This window comes from Acomys russatus, chromosome 19 (assembly GCF_903995435.1).
Source record: "Acomys russatus chromosome 19, mAcoRus1.1, whole genome shotgun sequence".
NCBI classification, from domain to species: Eukaryota; Metazoa; Chordata; class Mammalia; order Rodentia; family Muridae; genus Acomys; species Acomys russatus.
In genome coordinates, this window is record NC_067155.1 from 38,111,587 (window position 1) to 38,138,143 (window position 26,557).

The following is a 26,557-nucleotide window of genomic DNA, read 5'->3' on the forward strand; positions in this document are numbered from 1 at the left end:
CCACCACCTAGGTTTTACACCAGCCTGAGTGCCCACGCTGTCCTGTAGTGGGTACCGCAGCTGCTAGTGGGCAGAAGACTCTGAGTTCCATGTCCTCTCTCACTGACCTCTTGGCCCTCTCATGGGGGGCCGAGGGGGGAGGACATACCACTCACTGAGGGCACAGGCATTCTAGATGCACTCCCAGTGTTTAGCTCAGCATCTGGTCCTGCCATTTGCACTGAATTCACCCTCTGTGTCTGGTGGCTCACAACGATCTGTTCTCTCCTTCCACTCTGTGGGTCCCGGGGATTGAACTCAGGTCGTCAGCCTTGGTGGTCGTCAGCCTTACCCACTGAGCCACCTCACTGGACTTGTTTTTGAGATGAGGGGGGTTTCATTCTAGTTCAGGCTGGCCTGGAACTTATAGTCATATGCTTTTCTCAGCTTTCCAAGTGTGTGACCCATGGCACTGGATTAGGGCCAACCTGTGTGAACCCACTTATCCTCTTCACCTCCACCAGGGGGTGCTGTCCCTAGTCACGCTAGGATTGGGACATGGATATGAGATGCGCCTGACACCTTCCTTCATATCTTATGGGCTGTCTGCCCTTAGTGATGTGTGTCCGTTTTCAGTCCTCACAGGTCTAGTGACTTGGTCACGTCTCTAGCTCTGTCACTTCTGCAACCCAGTGATGAAGACATGCTTTTCAGCCTGGCCTGCCACTGGGATCCATAGGTCTGTTAATAGTGGAGGATCTTGGAAGGATGGGGGTAATCGTAATGAGATGCCCTGGGACCCTGTGGTCATGGAGAGGACACCAGCACAAGCCAACACTTATGTCCAGCCTACTGGAAGCCTGCATTGGAGTTGGCACACTGGGCGAGGGAGGCTGGCCTGTCCTTGGCCAGACTGCCAGGTGGTGGGTAGTTCTATGTTTTCTTCTTGAGGAATGTTGTGTATGGCACGGATGCAACACCAGTCAATTAAAAAAAATCTGATAGCTTATAGCTTATACAAGAGACAGGAGGTGGGACATTTGGCAGACAGAAAGGATTCTGGGATAGTGGCAGGCATGGGAGATTTGCCCCGGCAAGATGTAAGGAGGACAGACACATGGTACCTGAGCAAAGGTAACCAGCCACATGGCAGAATGTAGATTAGAATAAATGGGTTATTTTAAGTTATGAGCTAGTCAGAGAAGAGCCTAGCAATATGGCCTAAGTGTTCGTAAAATTATTTTGAGTCTCCTGAGTCTTTTATTCCAGGAGCTTAGGGCTGAGAGGAAGAACCACTGCAACAGAGGCATGGGGTAAAAACCGGCCCTTCTGCCGAGACTGGAAGACGAGAAACTTCAGGCCCACCTGATCACTGTTTCGTTTCCTTGGTGGTTCAATGGTCTTGGGCCATTTGCCAGTATGCTGTGCAGAATGTCCTCTGAGACCAGATAGAGATTTGGGGTTCAGCAGGCCTCAGAATGCCTGAGTGTCTGGCATTGGGTTTCTCAACTCAGGGATCTACCGATTTTCTGTACCTGGGCCTCAGTTTCCCATATCAAGGGAGGGAAACGGGGCTGGGAAGCTGGCTCAGGCCATACAGTGCTTGCTTGAGGGTTCCACTTTTCAGAACACACGTAAGGAACCAGGCACAGAGGTGCACATCTGGAGTTCCTGTGCTGGGGAGGCAGAGACAAGGGTATGCCTGGGACTCGCAGGCCAACCCGTTAAATCAAACTGGCGAACTTCAGGTTTAGTGAGAGAACCTGTCATGACAAATTGGATAGAGGGTTGCAGAGGAAAATAAGTGGTATCAACCTCTGGCCTGCATGCGCGCACGCGCGCACACACACACACACACACACACACACACACTCTGAACTACACATATACGTACGTGTATATACTAAGCCAGTCTTGTACTATTTTGTCTGAGAACATCAGGGACTTAACTGTTGGCTTCTAGCGCCATTATGAATCGCTGCTAAGCACCATGCCCATCACCAGGGCAGTGACATGTGAACAGGCCACAAGGTGACAGCTGGGGAATGCCTGAACTAGGAGCAGGCTATGGCTTTTGACGTTCTTACGACTCCAGAGTGCACAGGTCCAGAGTGGGTCCTCCTCACTGTCATCTCCTGGACTCTGCTCCCTGGAGGAGGCCCAGGCCCTGCCCAGCACAGTAACAACTTACTGGAAGGAGGTAGGCCCTTCTAGCAGGGGTGGTCTGAGCCCTGGGGCCAGTAGTGAAAAAAAAAATGACTTGGAATTCTCAGTGGGTCCCTGGGCAATTGCTTGTATGGTTCCCGCTCAGGTTGTGTTGTGGTCTTACGTAGGAATGTGTGGGTGACTCCCTTGGGAGGCCTCCTGTGGCTCCGAGCCCCGAGCTCTGCAGGAACTGAACGCGACACAGCTGACCTTATGCCTTACCTTGCCCTTTAGGAGGTCAGATCTTGCCTACCCTGCTAATCTACTGGGGGCTGGGCAGGCAGCTCCTCTCACAGCCCTAACAGGCTGAAGACTTAGGTCACACAGACACCGTAAGAGCAGAGCCTGGCCATATTTTAAGCCTCTGTCTAGGAGGGCAGCTGAGCCAAGGAGTGAGAGTCCCCACCCCGGAGAGCCATGGCGCACACGCTTGCTGTAACTTTATTGCACGGTTACCTCACTGCAAACTACTCCACAAAAAAAAAAAAAAAAAAAAAAAAAAAAAAAGTCCCAAGGTTAGCCTGCTGCCCTGGGGCCAGGGGCCCTGCATAATGCCTTTGATAACCCATTGTCCAGGGCTCAGCCAAGGCAGGCAGTGCCCACCCCCAACTAGTAAGGGCTGGCTACTGCGCAACAGCGGATACATGGATAGCTGCTCATTTGTATCCTAAAACCCATCCTTGGGTGCCCATCAGCTTTCACACAGGCCAGGATGTCCATTGGAGCCTCCCCTCTCTAGAGCTCTCCAACCTCTGAGAGAGGAGGCACTAGGTCCGGGGAGCAGAGAGTGGACTGTAATTGAAGGCCAGAGTGCGATCACATCATTGAAGGTCCTTAAAGTGGCCCAACTGGTGATCTCTGGTCTGCTGGGTGGTTCTCCATTGACAGGAGTGTGAGCCTTTTGTTGAGTACAAAATTGTAAGTAAAGGTCCCTCCCTGGAGGATGGACGAAGCGCCTCCTGCTGGCCACTCTGCTGCATGTCCAGAGTGCTTTGTCTTGTTCTCTGCTGGACCCAGAGGCCCACACATCCCTAACAGAGCCTCGAGGGAGACCCCACGCTCCCTGCCACAGGTCACCTATGGCGACGACCCATCCCTTCCGAATTCACTGAATTCACAGGTGGCTAGGCTCTTGTGCTCCTCCTCCCTCGTGGGCAGCGTGGTCACTACCTCTCGGTGGCGGCTCTGTGCTCAGCGGCTAGGTCATCCTCCACTACGCTGCTCAGCCCGTCCTTCTCCACGCAGTCCCGCACAGCCTGCAGCACTATGCGTAATCTCCGGTCCAGGGCCTCCAGGTGCAGCCGGTAGAGCACGGGCGCCACCTTGTCACGCTGCAGGGACTCAGCCATCAGTAGGCTCAGTTTGTGCTCCTCTTTGGCCAGCAGTTGTAGTCTCAGGTAGGTGGACCTCCTGATCCTGCAGAGACAGTGGGGGAGGGGTATGTCACCATGAGGAAGGAAAGAGGGTGGGAGGATCTGGTGAGGTGGCATCTTGCTGGAGAGAGAGACAGACACAAAGAGACAGAGAGATATAGACAAACAGGGACACAGAGAGAGGTACACGCAGATAAAGGCATGGGAACGAGAGATAGAGCCATGGAGAAGGAGACAAGTCAGAGACAGAAATGGAGAGATAGAGAGACAGAGACAGAGAGACAGAGAGACACAGAGAGAGACAGAGAGAGACAGAGAGACAGAGAGAGAAAGGAGGAGGAGGAAGAAACTGAGGTAGAGAGAGACACGGACAGGGACAAAGACATGAACAGAGGGACAAGAAGGCCTGAGACCCCAGGCCTGACAGATCGGTCAAATCCTTCCTAAGGCTTTGACCTTTTAATATAATTCCTCATGTTGTGGTGACCGCCCCCAACCATAAAACTATTTTCATTGCTACCTCATAACTAATTTTGCTACCATCAGGAGTCAGAATGTAAATATCTGATAGGCCACTCCTGTGAAAGGGTCATCTGACCCCCCACCCTCAAAGGGCTCATGACACACAGGTCGAGAACCACCATTTTTACACATCAATACAGTCCTGTCCAGAGGGGACAGACTTAAGACTAGGTTAACTGCCCACCTGGGGGACTGTCCCTCTTCAACTGGCCAGGCACACTCCATACCTCCCAAGGGACACAAGTAATTTGCTTTGAGGAGGGGGGTCTATGTCCAGCCACTGGGGGTGGTGGTGGTGGTGGTGGGTTTGAGGGTGGTGGTGGTGGTGGTGGTAGGTTTGAGAGGCTGTGGAAGGTGGGCAGGGTGAGTTCTGTCAGCCACGGCCAGGACAGAAGGACCCTTTGTGTAGACCTCCCACCGTACAGGTGGGAGGTGCCCCAGGTGAGGCCTAGGGGAAAGGGGTCAGGAGGAGGAACAGGCAGTGAAGTGAGATGGACTTGGTCTGTCGATGCCTGCCCACTGGTGTTCCGGTGGGTCGGGGCAGGCTCAGCTTCCTGTCTCTCAGGTAGTGGTGGCTCCAGCTGGGGCCGTGAGGGAGCAGGTCAGGCTTGGGCTCATACCTGCAGCACTGATGAAGAGGCGCTAGGATGGAAAGCTCATCATGTGAATATTTCCCAAACCTGTGGGAGGAAAGGTAGGGAGGTCAGAGCATAGTAGCTGGAAAGCCAGGCAGGGCCCAGGGCAATAAAGGTTCCCACCTCTCAGTACCATGGTGTCATATGTGGTACCATGGTAACCTTATGAGAATCATCAATGTCAAGGCTGGCTCTGGCCATGCCTAGCACTGGTGGTATTTTTTTTTTTTAATTGGGAGGGTAGTCTTCCTTGATGAGTCATCCTCTCACAGGAAGAACTGACTGCTTGCTGGCACTTCTCAAGTCACAGACCCTCTGGCCTCAGTTTCCCCAGGATAGCATGAAAGTATGATAGAAAGTACTTACACAGTCCCTGCACCCTGTGGAAGTCTCCACTTCCCGGCTGATGCACACCCCGAGGTCCCCTTAGGCCCTACCACTCAGGTGATTCCCCTGCCCCAGTGACGGCTTCCCAGGCTAGGCTAGTGCCCCCAGTGGAGGGGATGGCTGGCTCCGCAGGGATTTCAAGGGCGCAGGGACCCACCCGCGCCCGTTGTCCAAATGTATGATGAAGGTCTCATTCCCGAACTTCTCAAAGGTCTCGTAGTGATGTCGGTCCATGTTCCCTGCAGGGACAAGCATGCACAGCTGCTCAGAGGCCTTTGCCCCTCCTCAGCTGAGGGTCACCAGGTGGTGCCCCCAGTCAAAAAGGGGTTCAGGTGTTGCTGGGCAGCCAACATGCCCTGCAGGACGTACCCATGAGGAAATCAAAGACAGTCATGTCCATGATGTCCAGGATCCGGTGGCCACTGTCATAGGGTGGCGTCTGTTTCACCTCCTCACAGTAGTCGGGGTCCACTTCCCACCTGTGGCAGGGCGGAGGAGGGCAGTATGAAACCAAGCCTGAAGGTCTTCTCTCCTCTGAGAGAAGAGGGAGCTCCAAGCCAGATTATTTGGGGCTTGCCTGGCTCAGCAGGTTCACATTTTGTAAGGAGGACTCACAATGGGGCTGGACTGTCTGCAGGGACACAGGTTGGGACAGGCTGTGAGCCTGAATTAACAGGAACACAGGCCTGGGAGGTGATGAGGCGATTCTTCCTGCCCAGGATGGGACCAGGGCTGCAGGCACTATCAGCTGGTGCCATGCTTTTTATAGGGAGGGGGCTGTCTTTTCTAGCACCTGGCAGGCAGTGTGTGTGTTGGGGGGAGGGAGGGTGTGTTTTGAGGGACCCCAGTGGCAGGCTAGCACCTCTTCTATTTCTTAGATAGAAATCCTATGTTGGTTAATATTGTCAGCTTGACTGGATTTACAGTCACCATGGAAACACACCTCTGGGTGTGCCAGTGAGGATGCTGCCAGGGAGGTTCCACGGAAGCAAAGACTGACTTGTTGGGCAGGCGGTACCATTCCCTAGGCTGGGGTCCTGGGCTGAATAAAACAGTCTCTCTCGTTCTCTGCTCCTTGATTGTGACCAGATAGCTTCTGCTTCTGCCACCATGACGATGTCCTCATGACAATAGACTGAACCCTCACACTGTGAGCCCAAAGCCATCTTTGTCAGCAGCGGTAACCAAGGCACACTGCTGCCACTCTCTCACAGCGAAACAAGCAGAGCTGGCTTTGCACTGTCCTCGCTGCCCCCTTTGACCCTGAGCTATGACCTCCCCCTCCCCCAGGGATGGTGTCTTTGTCTGTGCAGTGGGCAGAATGTGGCCCATCATGTCCCCGCTGTCCAACTCACTCAGCTTTCTTTCGCTTGTGGTAGGAACGACGCCAGGGGTTCCGCCACGTTTTCCTCTTGGCCAGTGACAGGTCAGGCAGGAAGGCTGCCAGGGATCCTTCAATCTGGTCAGGCCTCCCACACAGGGCATGCTCGGTGGAACAGTAGTAGGAACACTCCCCATAGAAGCAGATGTTATTGGCTGAAGAAGGAGAGATCCAGTCAGGGGCCACCACCCCTAGCAATGCCCACGGCGCTGCTCCAAAGGTACTCCCTTCCGTGGGTCTCGCCACACAGTGTTTGCCATCACCCCCAATCCCATACCCTGGAACAATCTACAGAGCAGAGGAGTCTGGGATAGTCTGGCCACACTCAAGAGTTCAATCAAAGTCAGACCCTGTCAAAGGGAGAGAGGCTTGCTGCTCGCACTCTAATCTCCCAAGATCGACTCAGGCTCCTGAGAGTGGAGAAAATGCCAATCATATACCTAAGGAAAAAATTTTTTTTCTTTTTCTTTTTTTTTTTTTTTTTTTTTTTTGAGACAGGGTTTCTCTGTGTAGCCTTGGCCATCCTGGACTCACTTTGTAGACCAGGCTGGCCTCGAACTCACAGTGATCCACCTGCCTCTGCCTCTCGAGTGCTGGGATTAAAGGAGTGCGCCACCACGCCTGCTCCAGGAAATTTTTTTTTTGCCTGCAAAGAGCACTTACATCACACACACACACACACACACACACACACACACACACACACACACCCCTTGCAAACAAGTCATAAAGCTCGCAGGCTCACAGGAAGACATTCAGTATCTCCTTTGCCTAGGAAACTCAAACCAAACCAAACCAAACTCATAGCGAGAAACCAGCTGGCACCCTCTTGGATGCTTGTGACGAAAGGGTCGTATGGTGACTTGTGTCAAGGAAGTTGAGAGTCCTGGGATCCCAGCAGGGTCATCAAATGATGCAGACACTTGGAAGACAGCCTAGTGGCTGTCAGAGGAGTACTGGCTCTGACCTAGCTGGTCCAGCTTGGGTTCCCAGCACATCAGACACATGGACACGTTTCCATGCTCGGGCCTTGTGGTTCACAAGGAAGGAAGGGAGCCACCTAGACACCACCAGCCAACACTGGAGAAAGGAAACAGTTTCCTTCCTTTTCCTATTTTTGAGAAAGAGCTTCCATGGAACCTGGGCTGGCCTCAAATATACTATGTAGGAGCTGAGCTTGGACTTGTGTGTGTGCGTGTGCAGGTATGTGTATACACATGGGGGGAGGGGCGCAGAGGACATCATCAGATGCCAGTCTTCAGATACTGTCCACCTTGATTTGGAGACAGGGTCCCTGCGTTGTCTTATTCTTGCCAAGCAGGCCAACAAGCGCTAGGGAGCCCCCTACGTCAAGTTCCTTAGAATTGCTATTACAAATGTGTAACCCCATAGTTAGCTTTAGTTAGTTAACTAATTAACTAGTTATTATCATGTTATATAATATAACATACATATGTATTGGTCTAGCTCGATCAGGATGCTCCAGGTTCAACATGAGACACTGGGCAGGGGCTGGAGAGATGGCTCAGAGGTTAAGAGCACTGGCTTGACTGCTCTTCCGGAGGTCCTGAGTTCAATTCCCAGCAACTACAGAGTGGCTCACAACCATTTATTATGTGATCTGATGCCCTCTTCTGGCCTGCAGGTGTACATACAGGAAGAGCATTGTATACATAATAATAAATAAATCTTAGAGAGAGAGAGAGAGAGAGAGAGAGAGAGAGAGAGAGAGAGAGAGAGAGAGAGAGAGAGAGAGAGAGAGACTGGGCAAAAGAAAAAAAAGGTAAGATAGACATTGAAGAAGGCGCTTGATGTCAACCTCTGGATTTTACGCGCGCGCGCACACACACACACACACACACACACAACCATAAAACAAGCTCTGCAAAGCATACTTTTGTCATAAGCCTTCAGAGGGGAAGGAGGCTGGAGACCTGCCAGGCCCAGGTCTGAAAGGGGCAGGGGTGGGAGGGGCAGATCTGTGTTTCCTATGGTTCCTGACACACCCTTGGGCACGCAAGTCCTGGCTGGCCAGGCTCACCGCCTCTCCTCTCCCCTTCCCTGCTTGGCTTCATCACCCCTCCCTAGCCAGTGCTGGGTAATTAAGGTGGAAAAGGATCAAAGGGAGAGCGGCCCACTGCGGCTCCAGGTGCCGATGGGGCTTAGACAGCCGCCCCTCGCTGCACCACTCCCTTACCCCTGCCTAGGGCAGAAAAGGCATTGGAGGCCAAGCAACAGCACACAGTCTCCAGGAGGAAAATTTCTATCCCATCTCTTGTTGGCCAGGACCATGAAATTGGATGCCTCTGTTAGCCTGCTGGCCCGACCTAAGCTGGGCTCAGAGCCTGTCATGCTGAAAAGACGAAAAGAAGCCCTGTCTTTGCTCCATACAACCTGGTTTCACAGAGGCACCTAGGGGTGGGGAGGGTGGGCTCTGAAGGCTGGGTGACCAGAGGTGAGGCCCATACCTCTCTGTGCTCAGCTGCTTCGCCTGTGGGCGTTAGCCTGGTACTGGAGGGCTAAGGGTTATACAAGGGGACCTCACAGGCAGAAGAGCTAAGATGGGCCTGGCTCTTGGGGTTGAATGAGCACCTGCCCCTTTTGAGACACACTAACGAAGGCAGAGCTGCCTTCCCATTGCTCCAGCAGGCTCTCTGACCTCAAAAGACTACAGCTGGCGCAATGGGTCTCCTTCCTCCAAAGCGCTGAAGAGGGGGCCAGTGAGACCCCAGGCCAGGGCTCTGTCATGAGCTAATAAACTGCTACTTCCTGGATCCTATACTCTAGCCTGAGATGCCCAGGTATCCAAGACAGCCTTGCCTTCCTTCCAGGGTCAACTCAGGAGGCCTGGAGTCCACATAAGGGGCCATGTGCCCCGTGTGTCCACCCTGGCACACAGGCTGTTGCAGCAGGCAAAAGGTTACAGGCACACTGTCGCTCAGGGTGATATTCCTTCTATTGGCAGAAGATCCACATGGGAACCACATGCTCCTCAGGGTGCACTTGGGCTGCACACTGTGGGGACAGACAGTCCCATGGCTACCTGCCAAACCCAGTCAACGAGGAAGGAAAGCAGAAGCTGACTGAGTGAGGGTCAAAACTAAGCGATGCCGAGGCCAGGGTTGGGGCCAGGGGGCGGGGGGTGTATGACGCTGGGGACCTGGGGTCACTGAGACAGGAATGACTTTCAGAGACACACAGGGTGGGTGCAGACGGCCAGGGTATATGAGACATGTCAGTAGGAACAGACATAGCAGCCCAGCGGTGGTGTCACACGCCTTGTATCTCAGCACTCGGGAGGGAGGCAGAGGCAGGTGGATCTTTGTGGGTTCAAGGTGAGCCTGGTTTACAGAGTGAGTTCTGGACAGCCAAGGTCTCACAGAGAAACAGAGGGGGGTGTGGGGGTGGGTGGGTGGGAGAGAGAGAGAGAGAGACAGACAGACAGACAGACAGACAGAAGAAACATGCTCATTGGAGCTGGGGGACTTCAGAGGCCCAGCCTGGCCTTTCAGCTGTGTGTTGCTGGGGTACTTAACTGCCCTCTCTGAACTTTATTTCCCAGGAGCTACCATACACCCAGGACCGAGCTTTTGCAGGCTCCATGCCCCAGCTTACAGAAAGCCCTTGTGAGGCTTGTCCCACCTGGAAGGGAGGGGCACGCTTCTCCCTGACTGACCGAGAACAGAGCCTCTCAGAAGTAGAAGGGTGTCTTTTGTGATCAAAGCCTTTCCAGCTGCACTTAGCTCTCAGGAGCAGTGATGGCAATTTTGGCAGCGGAAGGATCCAGAAGAGCAAGCAAAGCAGAAACAGCGAAATCCAAACAGATCTGGCTTTCTAAAGTAAGATCAAAGCTGCCTCCATGATCCTGTGCTTCAGAGGAAACCAGACATCTGGAAGGTTCTCTGGGAGAAATCCAGCTGACAGGGCAGAGCGGTCTGGCAGGGACGGCTAGGTGGAGGTGGCTGTGTTCAGAAGTGGCTGGTGACACCAGCTCTGCAGAACGTCAAGGCAACCATCCAGCCTACCTTAAGGGGGCCCCGACAGTCAGGGAAGATTCTTGGGGTTCACGGGGGGGGGGGCTAATCAATAGCTTGTAACTGACTGGGAAGCCTCACTGTGAGCTGCAGGCTAGCTGGTCGGAGCGGCACTCGCAGGGGGACATAGGGAGGAGCCGACATGACAATCAGTGGTCACCAGCAGACCTAGTGTGGGAAGCCCACGGGATGTGCAGGGTGATCAGCTGGGGTTCCCTGCCTAGGATGTGAGGGAGCCCCACACCAACAAAAGATGTGCCTCATCTGCTCGTGTGAATATTTAGCTCAGTATTTTTGTTTATTAAAAGTAAACAGGGCCCCAGGAACCTAAGCTAGGCTCCCAGAACCCACATTAAAAAAAAAAAAAAAAAAAAGCTGGGCACGGTGGTTCACGCCTGTAATGCCAGCTTTAGGAAGGGTGGAAATAGTTGGATCCCTTGGGCTCACTTGGCCATGCAGCCTAGCTCAATCTTCAGGTTCAGTGAGAGACCCTGCCTCCAAAACAAACAAACAACAACAAAACAAAACAAGGCAGAGAGAGGTCAAACATATACCTGACACTGATCAATGTGCAACCGCTGTGCCCGCTCATGCTCAGAACAGAAACAAAACCCAGACAAACCCCAGAAGCCCTCACGGTCCCAAAATGACTGGGGATGACCTTCCTGGCTGCTGTCTCAGAAGTCCTCATCCATGGCTGCTGCCTGAACCCCACATACCCTCAGGAGCTGCCTACCGCCCCTCTGGGGGAGCTGCTGGGGGCCTTAGGCTACAGAAAACACAGCCTGCTGAGATCCTGACTTGCCTCTGACTGTCCTAGGTCCTCTCACTCCCGTTTGGGTGGTTTCCTCGACGGCACCCACCCAATGGCACCAGCAGGCGAAGAGCCAAGCGAGATGTGGACTGCCACTGGTGGAAAGTCATCTCCAGGGAGACAGGAGTGACCCTGAAGACAGTCTAGGTGACATGGGCCAATCGCGAGGTCACAGTGCCAAGTCACAGAAAGCAAAGAGGCCACCTGTGGACCCCTAAGTGGACCTAAGCCTCAGAGACCACAAAGGGCAGCAGCTAAGACAGAAGGCAGCGTGGCCTGGGCAGGGGCTGGGGGGTGAGGGTCCTGTCCTGGTAGTGGAGGGAGTTAATTCACAGATATGTGCATTTAGAGCACTTAAATACTACACGGAAGGCCAGGGAGGCAGCCAGGAGAAGCACGGAGAGCCATGCCCCATCCCCCAAACTGCCCCCCCCCCCCCAGAACTGGGTGTGTTAGCAGTGCACACTTGTAGTCCATAGTCCAGGCACTAGGGAAGAGAGACGGGAGGTTCTCTGGTCCTACTCAGGGAGCTGCACACCAGGGAGCAACCCTGCATTAAAAATCAAGGCTAGCCTGTAATCCCAGAACTCAAGGAGGCAGAGGCAGGCGGATCTCTGTGAGTTTAAAGCCAGCCTGGTCTACAAAGTGAGTCTAGGACAGGCAGGGCTATTACATTCAGAGAAACCCTGTCTCGAAAAAATGAAAACAAAAACCAACCAACCAACCAAACAAACAAACAAAAACCCAATCAAGGTTAATGGCTCCTGAGGAATAGTAGCCTCAGCTGACTTCTGCATATATGTATGTGAACACACATGTGCACACACCATCCCACAAGCACTCACCTACCTACAAACAAGCACACATGCACACAAAACACTGTGTGATGCAATAAAGCAGGGACAAGATGACCCCTTCTGCGCAGACCCATCCAGGGAGAGGCTAACAAGAGCTCTGGGAACCCCCGGACCCTCCCCACCAGGCCAGAAATGTGAGCATCACTTGTTAGGAGGTAGAAAGCAGTCCTTCTGTGTCCCCAGCTGTGTTCCGGATGGCTGTCCTACCATCCACGCGTTATCTGAGAGCTCTGGGGCGGGGGGTGCTGTGTTACCTGGCCTACAGCTGCAGGGGTGAGACCCCCTGCCACTGGCCTGAATGCTGAGCCTGCAGCTCTGCTCTGAGTGGGTGGTCTAGGTGAGTGACATTCTCCAGCCTGCGTGGCCTCGGAAGGCAATGTTCCCAGTGGTGACTGAGTGGTCAGAGCTTACACCCCTGTCGGACCTGCCCAGGGTTATCTTCACTTCCTGTCCTCACTTGAGAGCCCAGGATTGAGGCCCAAGCTGAAATGCTGAGTGCTGGGTCTGAGTAACAAGTGGGCCACCCGTTTTGCTAAGCAGTGGTGCCTCTGAGAATAGGGTGAAAAAAAAAATCACTATAAAAGTTGTAGTCAGAGAGATGGCTCAGAGGTTAAGGGCACTGACTGCTCCTCTAGAGGTCCTGAGTTCAATTCCCAGCAACCACATGGTGGCTCACAACCATCTATAATGTGAGCTGATGCCATCTTCTGTCCTGCATGTACACCTGCACTGTACATACAATAAATAAATAAATAAATAAAAATATTTTTTTAAAAAGTTGCAGTCTGGCCTGGGAAGATGATTCAGTCAGTTAAGGCCCTGCCTCACAAGCACGGGAGCCCAAGCCCATCCTCAGAACCCACACAACAAAGCTGAGTGTGGTGGCAAATGCTTGTAATCTCAGAGCTGGAGTAGTGGGGACAGGAGGGTCCCTGGGGCTCACTGGCCAGCCAGCCTAATGTCATCGGTGAGCTCCAGGTCCCAGTAGGGGGGCCTGATTCAAAAAGCAAGGTAGACATCACCTGAGGTAGGGCACCTAAGGGTGTCCTCTGGTCTCCAGATGTATGTGTGCACACACACCTGTGCAAATGGGTAAGTGCACATATGTGCGGGAGCACACATGCACATGGATGAGTGCACACACCTGTATGAGTGCACACACCTGTATGAGTGCACACACCCATATGAATGAGTACATAGAAACATGAAGGAGTGCACACATCTGTATGAATGAGTGCACACAAGCACGAATGCACGCACACACCCATATGAATAAGTACATACAAACATGGATGAGTACATACACACACACAGAAAAGTGAGTGCATTCAAATGTGAATGAGCACACACACACACACACACACACACACACACACACACACACACACACACACGTTGGACCAAACTATACAGCAAAGGACAAGAAGCAGTGCAGTCTCCAAGCACAGTCAGGCTGCAGCTGAGCCCAGGAGCCTAATAGCTGTGGCATCCGAGGTGCCTAAGGTCTGGTGGTCGGTCCCTGTGGCCACTAGAAGCAGCTGGGTTTGGAAGATGGAGATGCTAAGATCTGGGGCTGCAGGAATGAATGGCCATCAGGGATAGTCCCTGTGGTTGAGGCAGGCAGGTACCAAGACGGGAATATTAGCAGACCCAGGGGTCCTAGGCCAGGAGCTCTTGATAGATGGCCACAAGGGGCCAAGGAAAGATGAATGCGTGTCTCCACCTACTCAAGGAATGTGTGTGCGTGCGCGTGCGTGCGCGCAAAGGCCAGAGAAGAATATTGGGTGTCTTGCTCAAGCACTCAACCTATTACACTCTTAGACAAATTTCTCACAGTATCTGGAATCCCAGTGACCCTGCTGTCTCCACTTCCCTCAGCGCTGAGGTTACAGGCGTGTGAAGATCCAGGCCCAGCCTTCACATGTGTGCTGGGGCAGCGGCGTGGGGCGTGGGGCATGGATTTGAACCCATAGCCTCATGCTTATGCAGTAAGCATTCTTCCCCGCTGAGCCAGCTCCCCAGCTCCCCTATTTCCTCTTATCAATGGAATCTGAGCTGGAGCTGCAGCAAGGCGTGGGTTCACGGCCTCAATTCTGACACATTTATGAACGCAGCTAGGGAAAGAACCTCAAGTGCTGATCTGCAGAGACGACAAGCGGGAGCTTTCAGGTCGGCTTTTGTGCGCCCGCCAAGACTGAAGATAAAGCTAATGAACGCCTTAATTGGATGTATCTGCGGGAACTGCAGGGGTGTGAGGCACGGTGGAGTTAGCGCCTGCACTATCAGGAGAATGTGGCTCCCAGGGGACAGCTGCTCTGCACTAGCCCCTCCCCCCTGCCACACTCTGTCACTTCATTCTTCTTTGCAGGATGTCTTTGGGACTTCTGGCAGCTTCACTATGTACAGTGCAATATACACATACATACATACATACGTATATAATATATATTTAACAGTGCATTCTGGGATGTAGCTCAGTTGGTGGAGGGCTTGGCTTCCATAAATGAAGCCCCAGTTTCCACCCCCAGCACTGCATAAAACAAAGCAAAACAAACAAACAAACAAACTAACAAACAGGTGTTGTTTTACACACCTGTCATGCAAGCACCTGAGAGGTGAAGGCAGGAAGAACAGGAGTTCATGTCGACCTTGACTACCTAGAGAGTTCCAGGCTTACCTGGGCCACATGAGACCCCGTCTCAGAAACACAATAAGGCCCAAGGATGTGGCTCAGTGGACAGGGTGTTGCTGCCAAACATGAGGATTGGAGTTCTGAGCCCCAGAAAAAGCTGAGCTGGTGTGGCAGCCACTTGTAGCCTTACTACCCAGGAGGCAGAGACAGGGTTCATTAGGGTAAGCTGACTGGTTGGCACAGGAGGGACTGGGGAGATTTTGGGTCAAAAAGAAACCTTGTCTCAGTAATAGTGGAAATAGACTGAGTTATGCACCTAAGATCAACTTTGCACGTGCGTACCCACTCCCTGCTCTCTCTCACACACACACATACATACACACATACCCCAATACACACCCCACACACATACCCCATACATGCTATACATGCACACATAGAAACATACACACACCACACACACAGTACACACAAGCATACACATACACCCCACACATACACACACACACACCACCTCCCACATACATCCACCAAACATACTCCAAATAACAAATGAACAACAATGACCACTCACACACAATAACACACGGTAGGTGGCAAGGGCATTCCAGAGCTCAGAGGGGCATCACAGAGACCTGAAATCAGCAGCTTGTCACAGGCCTGGACCACGGAGAAACTCAGAGAGCAGACAGCCTAACCGAGCCCGAGGCAGCATGGTTAGAACACAACTTGGTTTCAGTGTGTCCATGGGATTCAGAGTGTGAAGTCTCAAGTCTCATCAGTGTGAATACCTTGCCCGCACACATCTCCCTGAAGAGCTAGCTGGGCATCCAGCAGTGACCTTCAAGGCACCAGAGATCTGTGGCCAGCTGCTCCATCCTCAGAGAAAGGCTGCCGGCCATATCCCCACACAATAGTCCCATTGGCTGTATTTTTGATCTAGAAGGGGTTGGGAGAGCAGGGCTCTGGTGGACAGGCTACCAGAGGCGTCCAAGACAGGTTGGAGTTCGAAAGATACGCAGCAGGCCAGCTCTTGTGGCATAGGCCTATCATCAAGCAGTTTGGTGGTTCAGCCAGGAGGATCATGAGTTCAAGACCTGCCTGGGCTACACAGCAAGACCCTGTCTCAAACAAACAAAACAACAGCCAGGGGTGGGGGCTCACAGCTGTAATCGCAGCAATCAGTTCTCCCCGCCCCCAAACCCAACCCAAAGTAAATCAACCAAATAATCTAACAACAAAGATCCCAATCAATCAATCAATTAACGTAAATGCACACTGGACCACAGTGGAACCCCTCTGTCGGGGCACAGGAAGGTATGACTAAGAGACCATGTGTCTGCAGATTGGCACACATCCACGGCACACATGGAGGAGGCAGCATGGCCACTCTAACTGGAAACAGCTGCTAGCTAGGTGAATTCTATGGTTCATATTGGCTGGATGGATTCTATGGTTCCTGTGATGGGTTAATATTGGCCATCAACTTGACAGTTTCTAGAATCACCTAAGAGACACACTTCTGGATACATCTGTAAGGAATTTTCTAGATGAGGTTAACTGAGGTGAGAAGACCCCACCTGCAATGTGCGCAGCACCACCCCATGGAATGGGATCTTAGAGACTGAAGGAAAAGGAGAAAGCGAGCTGAGCCCCAGCAATCATCTTTCTCTGCTTCCTGACTGTGGGTGCCATGTGAGCAGCTGCCTCATGCTCCTGCCGCCATGCCTTCTCCGCCATGACGGACTGTGCACCCTCAGACTGTGAGCCAAATTAAACCTTTTCTTCCTTAGGGGGCTTTTGTCAGGATATTTGATCTGAACAAGAAGAATGATCTAATCCCTACTCTTTTTAGAGGTGACCAAGGCCATCATGTGACCTAAGCCACATAGGACTCCCCACCATATCCTATCCCCGGCTACCTGGAGACACAAAGAAGGTTCTCCACAGCTTCTTATCCCGTGTGACATCGCGGATCTCCTTGGTCATGTTGATCATCCTTCCAGCCACCGGAGGGACTCTGCGGAAGTCCAGGATCCTGTTGAGAAAAGGTTGGGAAAGAAGTCTTTATTCTCAGAGGCCAATTCTCACTGTCCTCAGAGGCCAGCCTCGCTCCCATTACTCTCCTGTCTGCTGCCACACGAGGCTCTCAGGCTCAGCACGGCCCAGAACCGTTCACCGGTGCCAGGAAAGTGTGCAGCCCAGAAGGATCGAAACCTCCACGCCTCATTCACTGACTCTGGCCTTGCCAGGCAACTAAAATGTGCCCTCATTCCAGGGCTAAATTTAAAAGGAAATTAAATTAAATTACCCACTCTTAATGGGGCTCTTTCTGAACACATTGCCGCTTGCTTAATTAAATAGAGATGCCCGATGCTAGCTTTTCCTGCTGACACAGGATGTAGAGATGAAGTTGTCCCCGGTGGAGGGGTGGACAGAAGGGGAAGGACAGACCACATTCCTGTGACGAGGGGCCCCAGGGCTTCATTGGACAGCTGCAGCCAGCATCATGCCACCCCAAGCTTCATGACTCCTTTTTTTTTTTTTTTTTTTAATGTGCATGTACACGTGTGGGTGTCTACATGCGCATGCAGCACTTCAGGTCAACCTTGGCAAAGTTCAATTCCTCAGAAGCAACCAACCTTGTTTTTGAGATAAGGTCTCTCAGCAGCCTGGAACTCACTGATTAAGCTAGGCTAACTGGTTATCAAGCCCTAGAGGTCCCCAGCACTGGAATTGTAAGTGTGTACCCCATGCACACTCTTTTCATTAGGGTTCTGGGGATAGACTCCACGTGCAAACACTTTGCCAACAGAGTCATTTATCCAGTCCCATGGCTGGTTTATAAGCAGGTAACTTGAGTGACCTCATGGTGTGTTATTGAAAAGCTCTCTGGGTTCAGGATATTTAAATGTCTGGCTCCTGGGGATTTTTAGTTCCCATGCAAGGTTTGTGACTTGCACCATTCTCCCAGGATCCCGTGAGAAAGCAGATTCTGGCTCATGGGTTTAAGATGGAGCCTGGACTCCGTAATCTAGGCAGCCCCATGGCAGCCGAGTTAAGGTCTATGTCTAAGCTGGTGTGGGGTGGTGCATGCTTTTAATTCCAGCACTCAGGGAGGCAGAGGCAGGAGGATGGGTGTGAGTTCGAGGCCAGCCTGGTCTGCAAAGCAAGTTCAGGACAGCCAAGGCTACACACAGAAACCCTGTCTCGAAAAAACCAAAACCAAAACAAAACAAAAGCATCTATGTCTAGGCATGGCTTAGGAGGGTCTCGAGGGCTGAATGCAGAGCCTTATATCTGTACTATTGCCTGGGCTGAGAGATCCCTCTGTACCCCTCAGAGATGGCCCCGGGATCAGGCCTGTGAACAGCTCCTCAGGGCACAGACAGAGCCAAGTGCAACCTATAGTGAACCAGGTTCTGCTGGGTCAAGGCTGTCCCTCAGGAGACAGGAGACAGAGCCTCCCAACTACTGTCACTAAAACAACACTTCCTCCAAGATGCCTTCCAACACCCGGCACTTCTGTCTGCTCTTATTTCTTTCCCTTTATCCCCTGCAACGTGCTATCTGCCATCTACTCCTGCTGCTCCTTGCTGGACACAGGGAGTGGGGTGGTGCCCACCAGGATCATAAATGCAAGGAGGGCTGGCTGGTTCTGGTTAAGGGTACTGGTGGCTCCCCGAGGCCTCACCTTTTCTGGTCTGTAAGAATGGTTATGGAAGGCTGGAGAGACAGCGTAGTCTAAATTCAGCCTCTAGTGGCACGCACTTGTAATCCCAGGACCAAGAGGCAGAGACAGGGGGATTCCTGGGGCCAATTAGCCAACCAGCCAGCTACCAGCCAGCCAGCCAGCCAGCCACCAACCTAGCCTATTTGGAGAGTTCCGGGCCAGTGAGTGAGCCTTAATAGGGGATACCTCGTGAGGAGTGACGTCTGAGATTCTCACATAGTGTCTACAAGCATGTGCACAGGTGTGTGCTACACACAACACACAACACACACACACACACACACACACACACACACACACACACTGATGGGCCTGTGATGGTTTAAGTATGGAGCGGTTGCAGAGGTAACAATGGTGGCTGCATGGATCCCTAAGGCCAGCCCTGTGCCTCTCCATGGGTGGTATGCCTAGGGACATAGAAGAGTCTGGATCTGGGTGGCTCTCGGCAGTGTGAAGGGAGGGGACTCACCTGTCGAGGTGGAAGGCAGCGATCTCTGCATTGTGCCTCTCGTAGTCGGAGAAATAAAAAAAGTCAGGCGGTGTCTCCTGTTCCCTTGTTTGCCTGTAGGACACAGATAGAGACAGAGAGAGTGTCACGGAGGGGACCTCTGTTGAGGGAACAAGGTGAGGTGCGGATACAGCTGGAAGGGAAGCTGACACACATTTCCAGGTGTTCTGCTGGCCAGCTGTCAGAGGACCACCATCAAGGGTTAACTGAAAGGGCCAGTGGGACCGCTCAGTGGATAAAGGTGCTTGCTGCCTAAGCTGAAGATTGAATTCAACCCCTGGGATGCACACGGCAAGAGAAAACCAACACCTAAAAATTATGGAAGAGCTGGGATATGAAAGGATGCAGGGGACGCGCGGGGGGCGGGGGGTTGTCAGGGCTCCACAAAGAGACTATGAAGGCTGGCGCATCTGCACCCAGGGAGGCCTGCACAAGCTGATGCACCAACCAAGGACACTGCAAGCAGAGAACTTAGACCCTCCCTGCTCCCCCCGCCCCACCCCCCATTTAGAAGTTCAGACGTAGCCAATTCACTGCACAGCTCATTCTCCACGTGGGGAAGGAGGGAGGGGAGAGCAGGGGACTGCCTCTGACATAAGTCTGGTGCCCACGATTTGATCACCGCCCCTTGGTAGAGAGGCCCTGTGGGAGCACAGAGGAAGGAGAGGCAGACTATCCAGGGAGACCTGATAGGCTGTGGTAGATGGTGGGGGAGGAGGACCCCACCTGTCAGAGGTCTAGGGGAGGGGAATAGGGTAGAAGAGAGAGGGAGGGCGGGAACAGGATGATAGAAGCGAGGGGGTTACAATTGGGATTAATATTAATAAACTATAATAAAATAAAAGAAAAAGAAAAAATTGTCCTCTGACCCCACCCCACCCCACTTGTGCTGTGGCATGCATACTGTCCTATATCAAATAAGCATATGTTTCTTTAAAAAATAAATTATAGGCAGTAGGGAGATGCTCACTGACTAGAATGCATGCTACGGATGCGTAAGGGCCTGAATTTGATCTCCAGGATCCACATTTAAAATGCCAGTTCTGGGGAGGCAGACAGGAGGATCTCTGGTGCTCACTGCCTAGCCTGCCTAGCCCTACTTGGTGAGTTTCTGGCCCCGTGAAGGGATTAAACAACAACAACAAGAAAAACAAAAACACCCTCCCCCCAAAAACCCCACAAAACCCCAAAAAACAAAAAAACCAAGATGGGCCAAGTGTAGTGGCACATGCTTTTAATCCCAGCAGCCAGGAGGCAAAGGCAAGCAGATCTCTGCGAGTTCTAGGCCACCCTGGGTCTCCAAGCAAGTTCAAGGCCAACCAGGTCTGCAGAGTGAGACACTGTCTCTAAAACAAATAAACAAGCAAAACCAAGGTGGATGGTGCCTAAGGCCAACACCTGCAGTGAGTCTGGAGCCTCCCCAGATGCATGCAGGTACCCACATGTACACACACATGCCCTAAGTTATTTAAACTCCCAATGTATTATACTTTCAAGGCACTAACCCCACAAGGCTTCCTAACCATCTGTTTTGTTGGGCTCTTTCCTATATTCTTCAATGACTGTGTCCAGCACCTACAGGCAGCTGCATGGTATGCCAGCTGAGGCCACGTGCTCTTCCTGGCTTAGATACCTCACCAGTAGGGGGTTTCGGTGAAAAGGAGACATCCAGGAAGCCCAGGGTTTCTGTCTGTTGGGTCCTGTGTCTCTGTCCCTGTGGCTGTGTGTTCGTTCATTCATCGAGACTGAATATTCGGTGAAAACCTTCGCCCCAGAGGGACAGAGGTGGCTCAGCAGAGCAGGTCCTGCCTCCTCACATACACAGCAAAGAACAGTGCAGCCCTGGAGCCATAGTAATTCTCATTCCTCCCCCACCATCTAACCCTGTTCTGGTACTTTCTCTTGGATGGCAGGGCTCAGAGGGTTGACGCCAGGTCCTCTGGGGCTGTCCAGGATTAGTGAGTAGCGAGACACCACCAGGCACATTGTGTAGGTCAGAATCTGCTCACGAGGAAAGTGAGCCTTCACTCACATCACACTCATGCCTATATCCTCAGTCAGAGTAATCAAAATGACCTGTGTTAGCCCTATCTAGCCCTCAGGCAGCTCGTCTAGGATTGCATGCATCCACAACCACGTGAAACCTTCTGTAGCCCAGGTGGCATCCTCAGAACCCTTGGAGCAAGCCTTTCAACCTAAGAAACTTCCTATATAAAAGGGCATGAAGTCTTGACTCTCCCTGGGGTCATCCTGAACTCTCAGATCCCCACAGGGCCCTTTCTCAAGTCAGGAAGTTCAAAGGTCAGTTGATGCTGGCCAGGGGCTCCCATGGACCTATCCTGGACTCACAGGTATGTGACTGGTTGGTCAGCTCCAGTCTTAGCCTCATGCCTCCCGCGCGTGTGTGTGTGTGTGTGTGTGTGCCACTGACTTAGCCATCCTCTCTGGGCATTAGCACCACTGCCTTCTGCAGTAAGCAGTACACAATCCTTTCAGGATTGGCCCTTAACCCTCCCTGTGTCCTTGCCAGGCCAAGATACAAAGCCAGGTGGCTTTGAAAGGTCAGCGTCATTCCACAAGAGTCAAAAGTCTCCCCACTGATGCAATTTGACCTTAACGATATGGAATTGTTAGCCTGTCATTGCCTGGTGTCCTGTCTGGTGCAATACTTCTGTCATGAAATCTGCACCCTCCCGGGCTCCCTGCTTCTTCTACGCCAGGCCATACAGGTGGGAACTTAGCCTGAAGGCTCACCTCCCAGGATGGATCTTTCAACAGCCATGCTGTTTCCTTTGCCAAGTGTGAAAACGAGGGCACCATGGGCGCTGTGTGCACTATTAGGCTCTAGGCCTGGATGCTCCCACAATGGAGCCCCACACATCTTCTGGGTTTAAAAATCTTTCCTTACAGATACACAGCTGAGGTTGCTGGGCTCTTCTAATTCTGGGCCCCACTGTCAGGTGAGGCTAATGCTCCCCCAACACACACACACACACACACACACACACACACACACACACACACACACTGGAGAGCGATGAGATTTATGTATAAGGTGTGTACAAGGCTTCCTATGGCCTAGGGTGAGCTTTAGGCAACACGCAGTAGTTCTGATAGTTCCCAGAACAAGACTATTTCAAACATACACTCCCCAGCCTTCCAGAAGCTGGTGTGGGAAGCTGAGCATGAGAGAGAGAGAGAGAGAGAGAGAGAGAGAGAGAGAGAGAGAGAGAGAGAGAGGGGGAAAGAATTGGGGGGCATTGTGGACCCTATGGTTCTATGGACACGCACCTTGAAAGGTTGATGACTGACAGTAGCAGTGGTCTCACATGTGTGCATAGGAAAACTAGTAGATACCCTGGCTGTTGTTTCTCAGGAGCTGTTGATCTGTTTGGCTTTTGTTATTGTTTGTTTATTGTTTTCAGACAGGTTCTCATTACGCACCCCTGACTGTCCTGGAACTCACTGTGTAGATCAGGCTGGCTTCAAACTCACAGTGACCCACCCATGTCTGCCTCCCAAGTGCTGAGATTAAAGGTATGTACCACCAGGCCAGGTTTGTCCACTTCTTTTCTTTTCTTTTTCTTTTTCTTTTCCCCCTTTCTGACCAGGACCCTCATTGATCTGTAAGTCACAAGGCTGGCAGAGAGCTTCAAGAATCTGCCTGTCTCAGCTTTCCTATGCTGGGATTACAAAAGAATATCCCCCCCACCCCATGTCCTGCATTTTACATTGGTATGGGGATCAACGTCAGCTCCTCCTGCTTGCACAGCAAGTCCTTTAATGACCGAGCTACATCCCTGGCCTTCCAGAGGGGAGGTTTCGAGGGGAGGTACCAACAGACTGATAAGCTTGCAGGATAAGTATCCATTGGGTCTTAGTGACCACAGAGCATATGGAGTTGAAGTAGGCATCTGGGACCAGGGAGGGCTGAGCCAGACAACAGATGCTGAGGGTCCATGCAGGGTTGAGATGGTTAAGCTCTGACCACCCACTGTAGACATGCATATGCTGACCCACACACACAGTCATACAGACACACAAGGAACTCCACGTGTATTAACCCTGTGCACATGTGTCACAGACACCCTACAGCACAGGCTGGTGGAGGACTTTGGAGAGAAGGGGCTAATACAGGCTCCTCTGATCCTTTCCAGGTACAGCTGTGAAGAGGGGCCTCGAGGAGGCAGCCTGACTACACAACACCCCCTCCCATCTACCTGAGGAGCCTCAAAGCTGGGAGGAACACACCAGGAACTTTCCTTCTGGAGTGCACGGATCCTGTCATTAAAATACAACCTGTGTAGGGCTGAGGATATGGCTCAGTTGGTAGAATATTTGTCCAGGATGCATGAGGTCCTAGGTTCGATCCCCAGTACCACCACTTAAACCAGATGTGGTGGTGCACACCTGTGGTCCTAGGACTTGGGAGGTGCAGGCTGGAGGAACAGAAGTTCAAGGCCATCCTGGGCTACTTGAGCTCCTGCCTTAGAAGAAAAGAGAAAGAAAGAAAGAAAGAAAGAAAGAAAGAAAGAAAGAAAGAAAGAAAGAAAGAAACACAAACCCACAACCTGTACAGCCACTCTGGCTGACATAAGTCCTCTTCCTCCCACCTGCTGGATGTCTCAGCTGCCCTCTGCCTGCACTGTACCCTCTTCCCCTTCTGGAAAGCATGACTTGGCTGACTTCCTCTGCAGGTCTCATCTGGAGGGCAGAAAGCGGAGGGGGGGGAGGGGAAGGGGGATAGAAGGGCCAAGGGGTAAGGTAGAGGGTGGGGCAGGGCACGGGGCTCCCTCCCCAGGAGCCCTTGGCAGTGTGACACTGGAGGGCATTGTTACCCAGACTCTTGTGGAGGCCTAGGGGATGGGGGGTGTGCCCTTCTCAGGATCCTGAGTGCAGCCAAGGCTTGCCTCAGAACTGCTGCCTGTGGACAAAAAACAAATGGGCATCTGACCAGTCCCCTGCGGTCACCTCCACACACTGAACTGGGAACGACAACCAGGGAGGGCAGTGTTCACCCTGCTGCCAGAGCTCCTCCCTCATCCTGCCTGCTCCTTTGAGGAGGTGACATTTCTCAGATCTAAGTGGCTTAGAGCCCTGTGGCTCCCTGGAAAGGGCCTCTGGCCTGACCTGATTCCTGGTTCCGCATCCTTGGGTTCAGACACCGCCTTCTACCCTCCATGGAAGCTGGCTGATGTCCCAGACCCTCCTCACCCCCACATCACAGCCTGCAGGTGTCCACCCCCTCCCCACTCCTAGGTACCTTCTTTCCTGGAATAGCCCAAGGGTTCATGGAATCGGCAAGTGAGTTCTATTCAGAGGTGCAACCCTTCTTGTTCTAAATGCCTCATGGGCACACCGCATTCCTTCTGACCTGGGACTGCTGGCCTTCTGTTCTTTCTTCCCTTCCGGAGGGATCCAAAACTGCCCTGTGGAACCTAGCGCCTGAGGAGGGGCATAAACAGCCTTTGCCCCTTACGCCTCATTTTTCCCTTTCTGTACAATAACAGAGAGGGCAAGAAGAGCCCAGAGTGGTCTCCAGGTGTAGGTAAGGTAAAAGGGGGGGGAAGGGTTTCCTAATGTCCCCCAAATGATTGAAAGCCAGAACTCCTTTCCCCAGGCCACTGGCCATTCCCTGGCTCTTACTGAACTCCACCTGGAGGCAGTTTATTCCTGACTCCTCCCCACCCCCACCCTCACCCCTACCTTACTCAGGATCCATGCGGGCTTCCGGTTCCACCAGATCTCTCAGAGCACTCTGGTGACATGACTCTGGCTATGGACAGCTTCCACAACTTTAGGGTCAGTTCCTCTTAAAGACAGGTTCTGAGGCTACCAGCAGCCAAATTACCCATGGATATATGTGCACGCAGAAGGTCTGTTACAAATGAGGGGCCCCACACACCACTTCTGACCTGCTGGGCCAGAGTCCTGGTGCTGGGCCCAGGGCCACTGCCTTGGGCATCCCCAGAAGGCTCTGGCCCCCTTATCATCCATAATGAATACTGACTTGCTTGTAGCCAGCTCCCCCAAGGGTGCCTATAACCTCCTAACAGCACAGAGTCTACCCTGAGCTCCTGGTTCTAAGGGATCAGGGATCTGCCATCCCAAACCCTTTACCAGACTCTAGGGACCGATGGTTCACTGGCACGTCGGAGGCCCCAAGACTTCATATAGTTTCTGCAAGCTACCACATGAAGGACTCAACAAACGTGCACACGAGGGTACCAAAGCAGGCCAAGACACAGAACCTGCTCCTCTTACCTTCCCAGCCCCCCAAGTGACAACTCCAGGGCTGTCACCCAAGAGGTTGCCTTCCATCCAGCTGCCCCCACATACCAAGGTCACTCAGACATAGGGATTCACCCCTCAGTTCAGCAGTCCTGTCTTTGAGGTTGGGTGGTGCCCCTGTGCTCACTCTTTAGGGGAAGCTGAGGCAGGGGCGGTCACATGGTCAAAGCCTAACCTCCACAGAGTGGGTCCAAAATCAGCCCGAGCCACTTAAGATAACTGTGGTCTGAAAAAAAAAAAGCAAAACCAAATACAATACTGTTACCGTGGTAACTTAGGCCAGCCACCATGTCCACTGCTGACCTGCAACACAGCCAACAGGCCCTGGTGTGTGGGAAGCAAGGCCAATTATACTGAGTTCTGCTATGCCGAGGTTACGCTTGGCCCTAGTAGCCTCCAGACTCTACCCCTCCCTGTTGTCCAATGTCAGCTCTAGCCAGGCTTCTCCAGAGGCTTCTGGACCCTGTCACAGACTCTACGCAGACTCTGGCTTCTTCCACACTGTGGTGTTCCTGGGAACTGTTTCCCACCCTTCTGAGGCTGTGACCTTCAAGGCAGTGGCTGGTCACTGCGGAGGAGGCCTCAGGGCAGAACCAATCCAGGTTCTGGAGGTCAGCAGGGTAGCTTCCCCCTAGGGGATGTAGGCTCAGGCGAGGCCAGAATGGGAGAAGATGGACCATCTGGAAGAGGATGACAAGGTGGATCCCCACAGGTGCTACCTGGTCAGGTCTGCAACTGAGATCAGGTGGGAAGAGAGAGAGAGAGAGAGAGAGAGAGAGAGAGAGAGAGAGAGAGAGAGAGAGAGAGAGAGAGAGAGAGTGTGTGTGTGTGTGTGTGTGTGTGTGTGTGTGTGTGTGTGTGTGTGTTCCCCTCCCTTCCTTAGGGGACACCTGAAAAATGTCAATCTCTCCACTGTCCATAACGCAGCCTTCGCCCTGGCCCCTAGCAGAGTTCCCAGCGGGCAGCCAGGCTTCAGTGTTATATGCTGTCAGGGACAAGGCCAGGCTACCGGACAGTGACATACAGAGAGACCTTTGGAGGCAGCATTGCTCTGAGACCTGGATATTTCCCCTCATGGCCCTTCAGAGGCCTGCTTGCCCAGCACCTCCAGGCCACTTTGACCTCTGGGAAGCAGACATTGTCCTCTTTTGCTGAGCGAAGACTGAATATCTGCTGCTGGCCAACTTCAGGGTGGTGCTTTGGAAA

General features: G+C 52.6%; 1 protein-coding gene across 1 annotated transcript; it reads right to left on the reverse strand.

Moving 5' to 3' along the window:
• Positions 1–3,179: 3,179 nt before the first annotated feature.
• LOC127202511 (extracellular serine/threonine protein kinase FAM20C) lies at positions 3,180–19,116 on the reverse strand. The gene is made up of 7 exons (XM_051161146.1): positions 19,022–19,116; positions 16,742–16,857; positions 6,457–6,637; positions 5,471–5,580; positions 5,259–5,340; positions 4,700–4,759; positions 3,180–3,600 (listed from the first exon to the last, which is right to left on the reverse strand). Exons 2-7 carry the CDS (start codon positions 16,815–16,817, stop codon positions 3,351–3,353), a joined length of 759 nt encoding a protein of 252 aa, XP_051017103.1. The 5' UTR covers positions 16,818–16,857; positions 19,022–19,116; the 3' UTR covers positions 3,180–3,350.
• Positions 19,117–26,557: the final 7,441 nt, after the last annotated feature.

What these genes read in the sequence shown, in the direction of transcription:
- LOC127202511 (XM_051161146.1), bottom strand. Translation starts at nt 16,817, where the DNA reads ATGATCAACATGACCAAGGAGATCCGCGATGTCACACGGGATAAGAAG. An exon ending in CACAAGCGAAAGAAAGCTGA is followed by an intron (nt 5,581 to 6,456) that starts GTGAGTTGGACA and finishes GCCCTGCCACAG; the next exon opens with GTGGGAAGTGGACCCCGACT. An exon ending in CCTCTTCATCAGTGCTGCAG is followed by an intron (nt 3,601 to 4,699) that starts GTATGAGCCCAA and finishes CTGTCTCTGCAG; the next exon opens with GATCAGGAGGTCCACCTACC.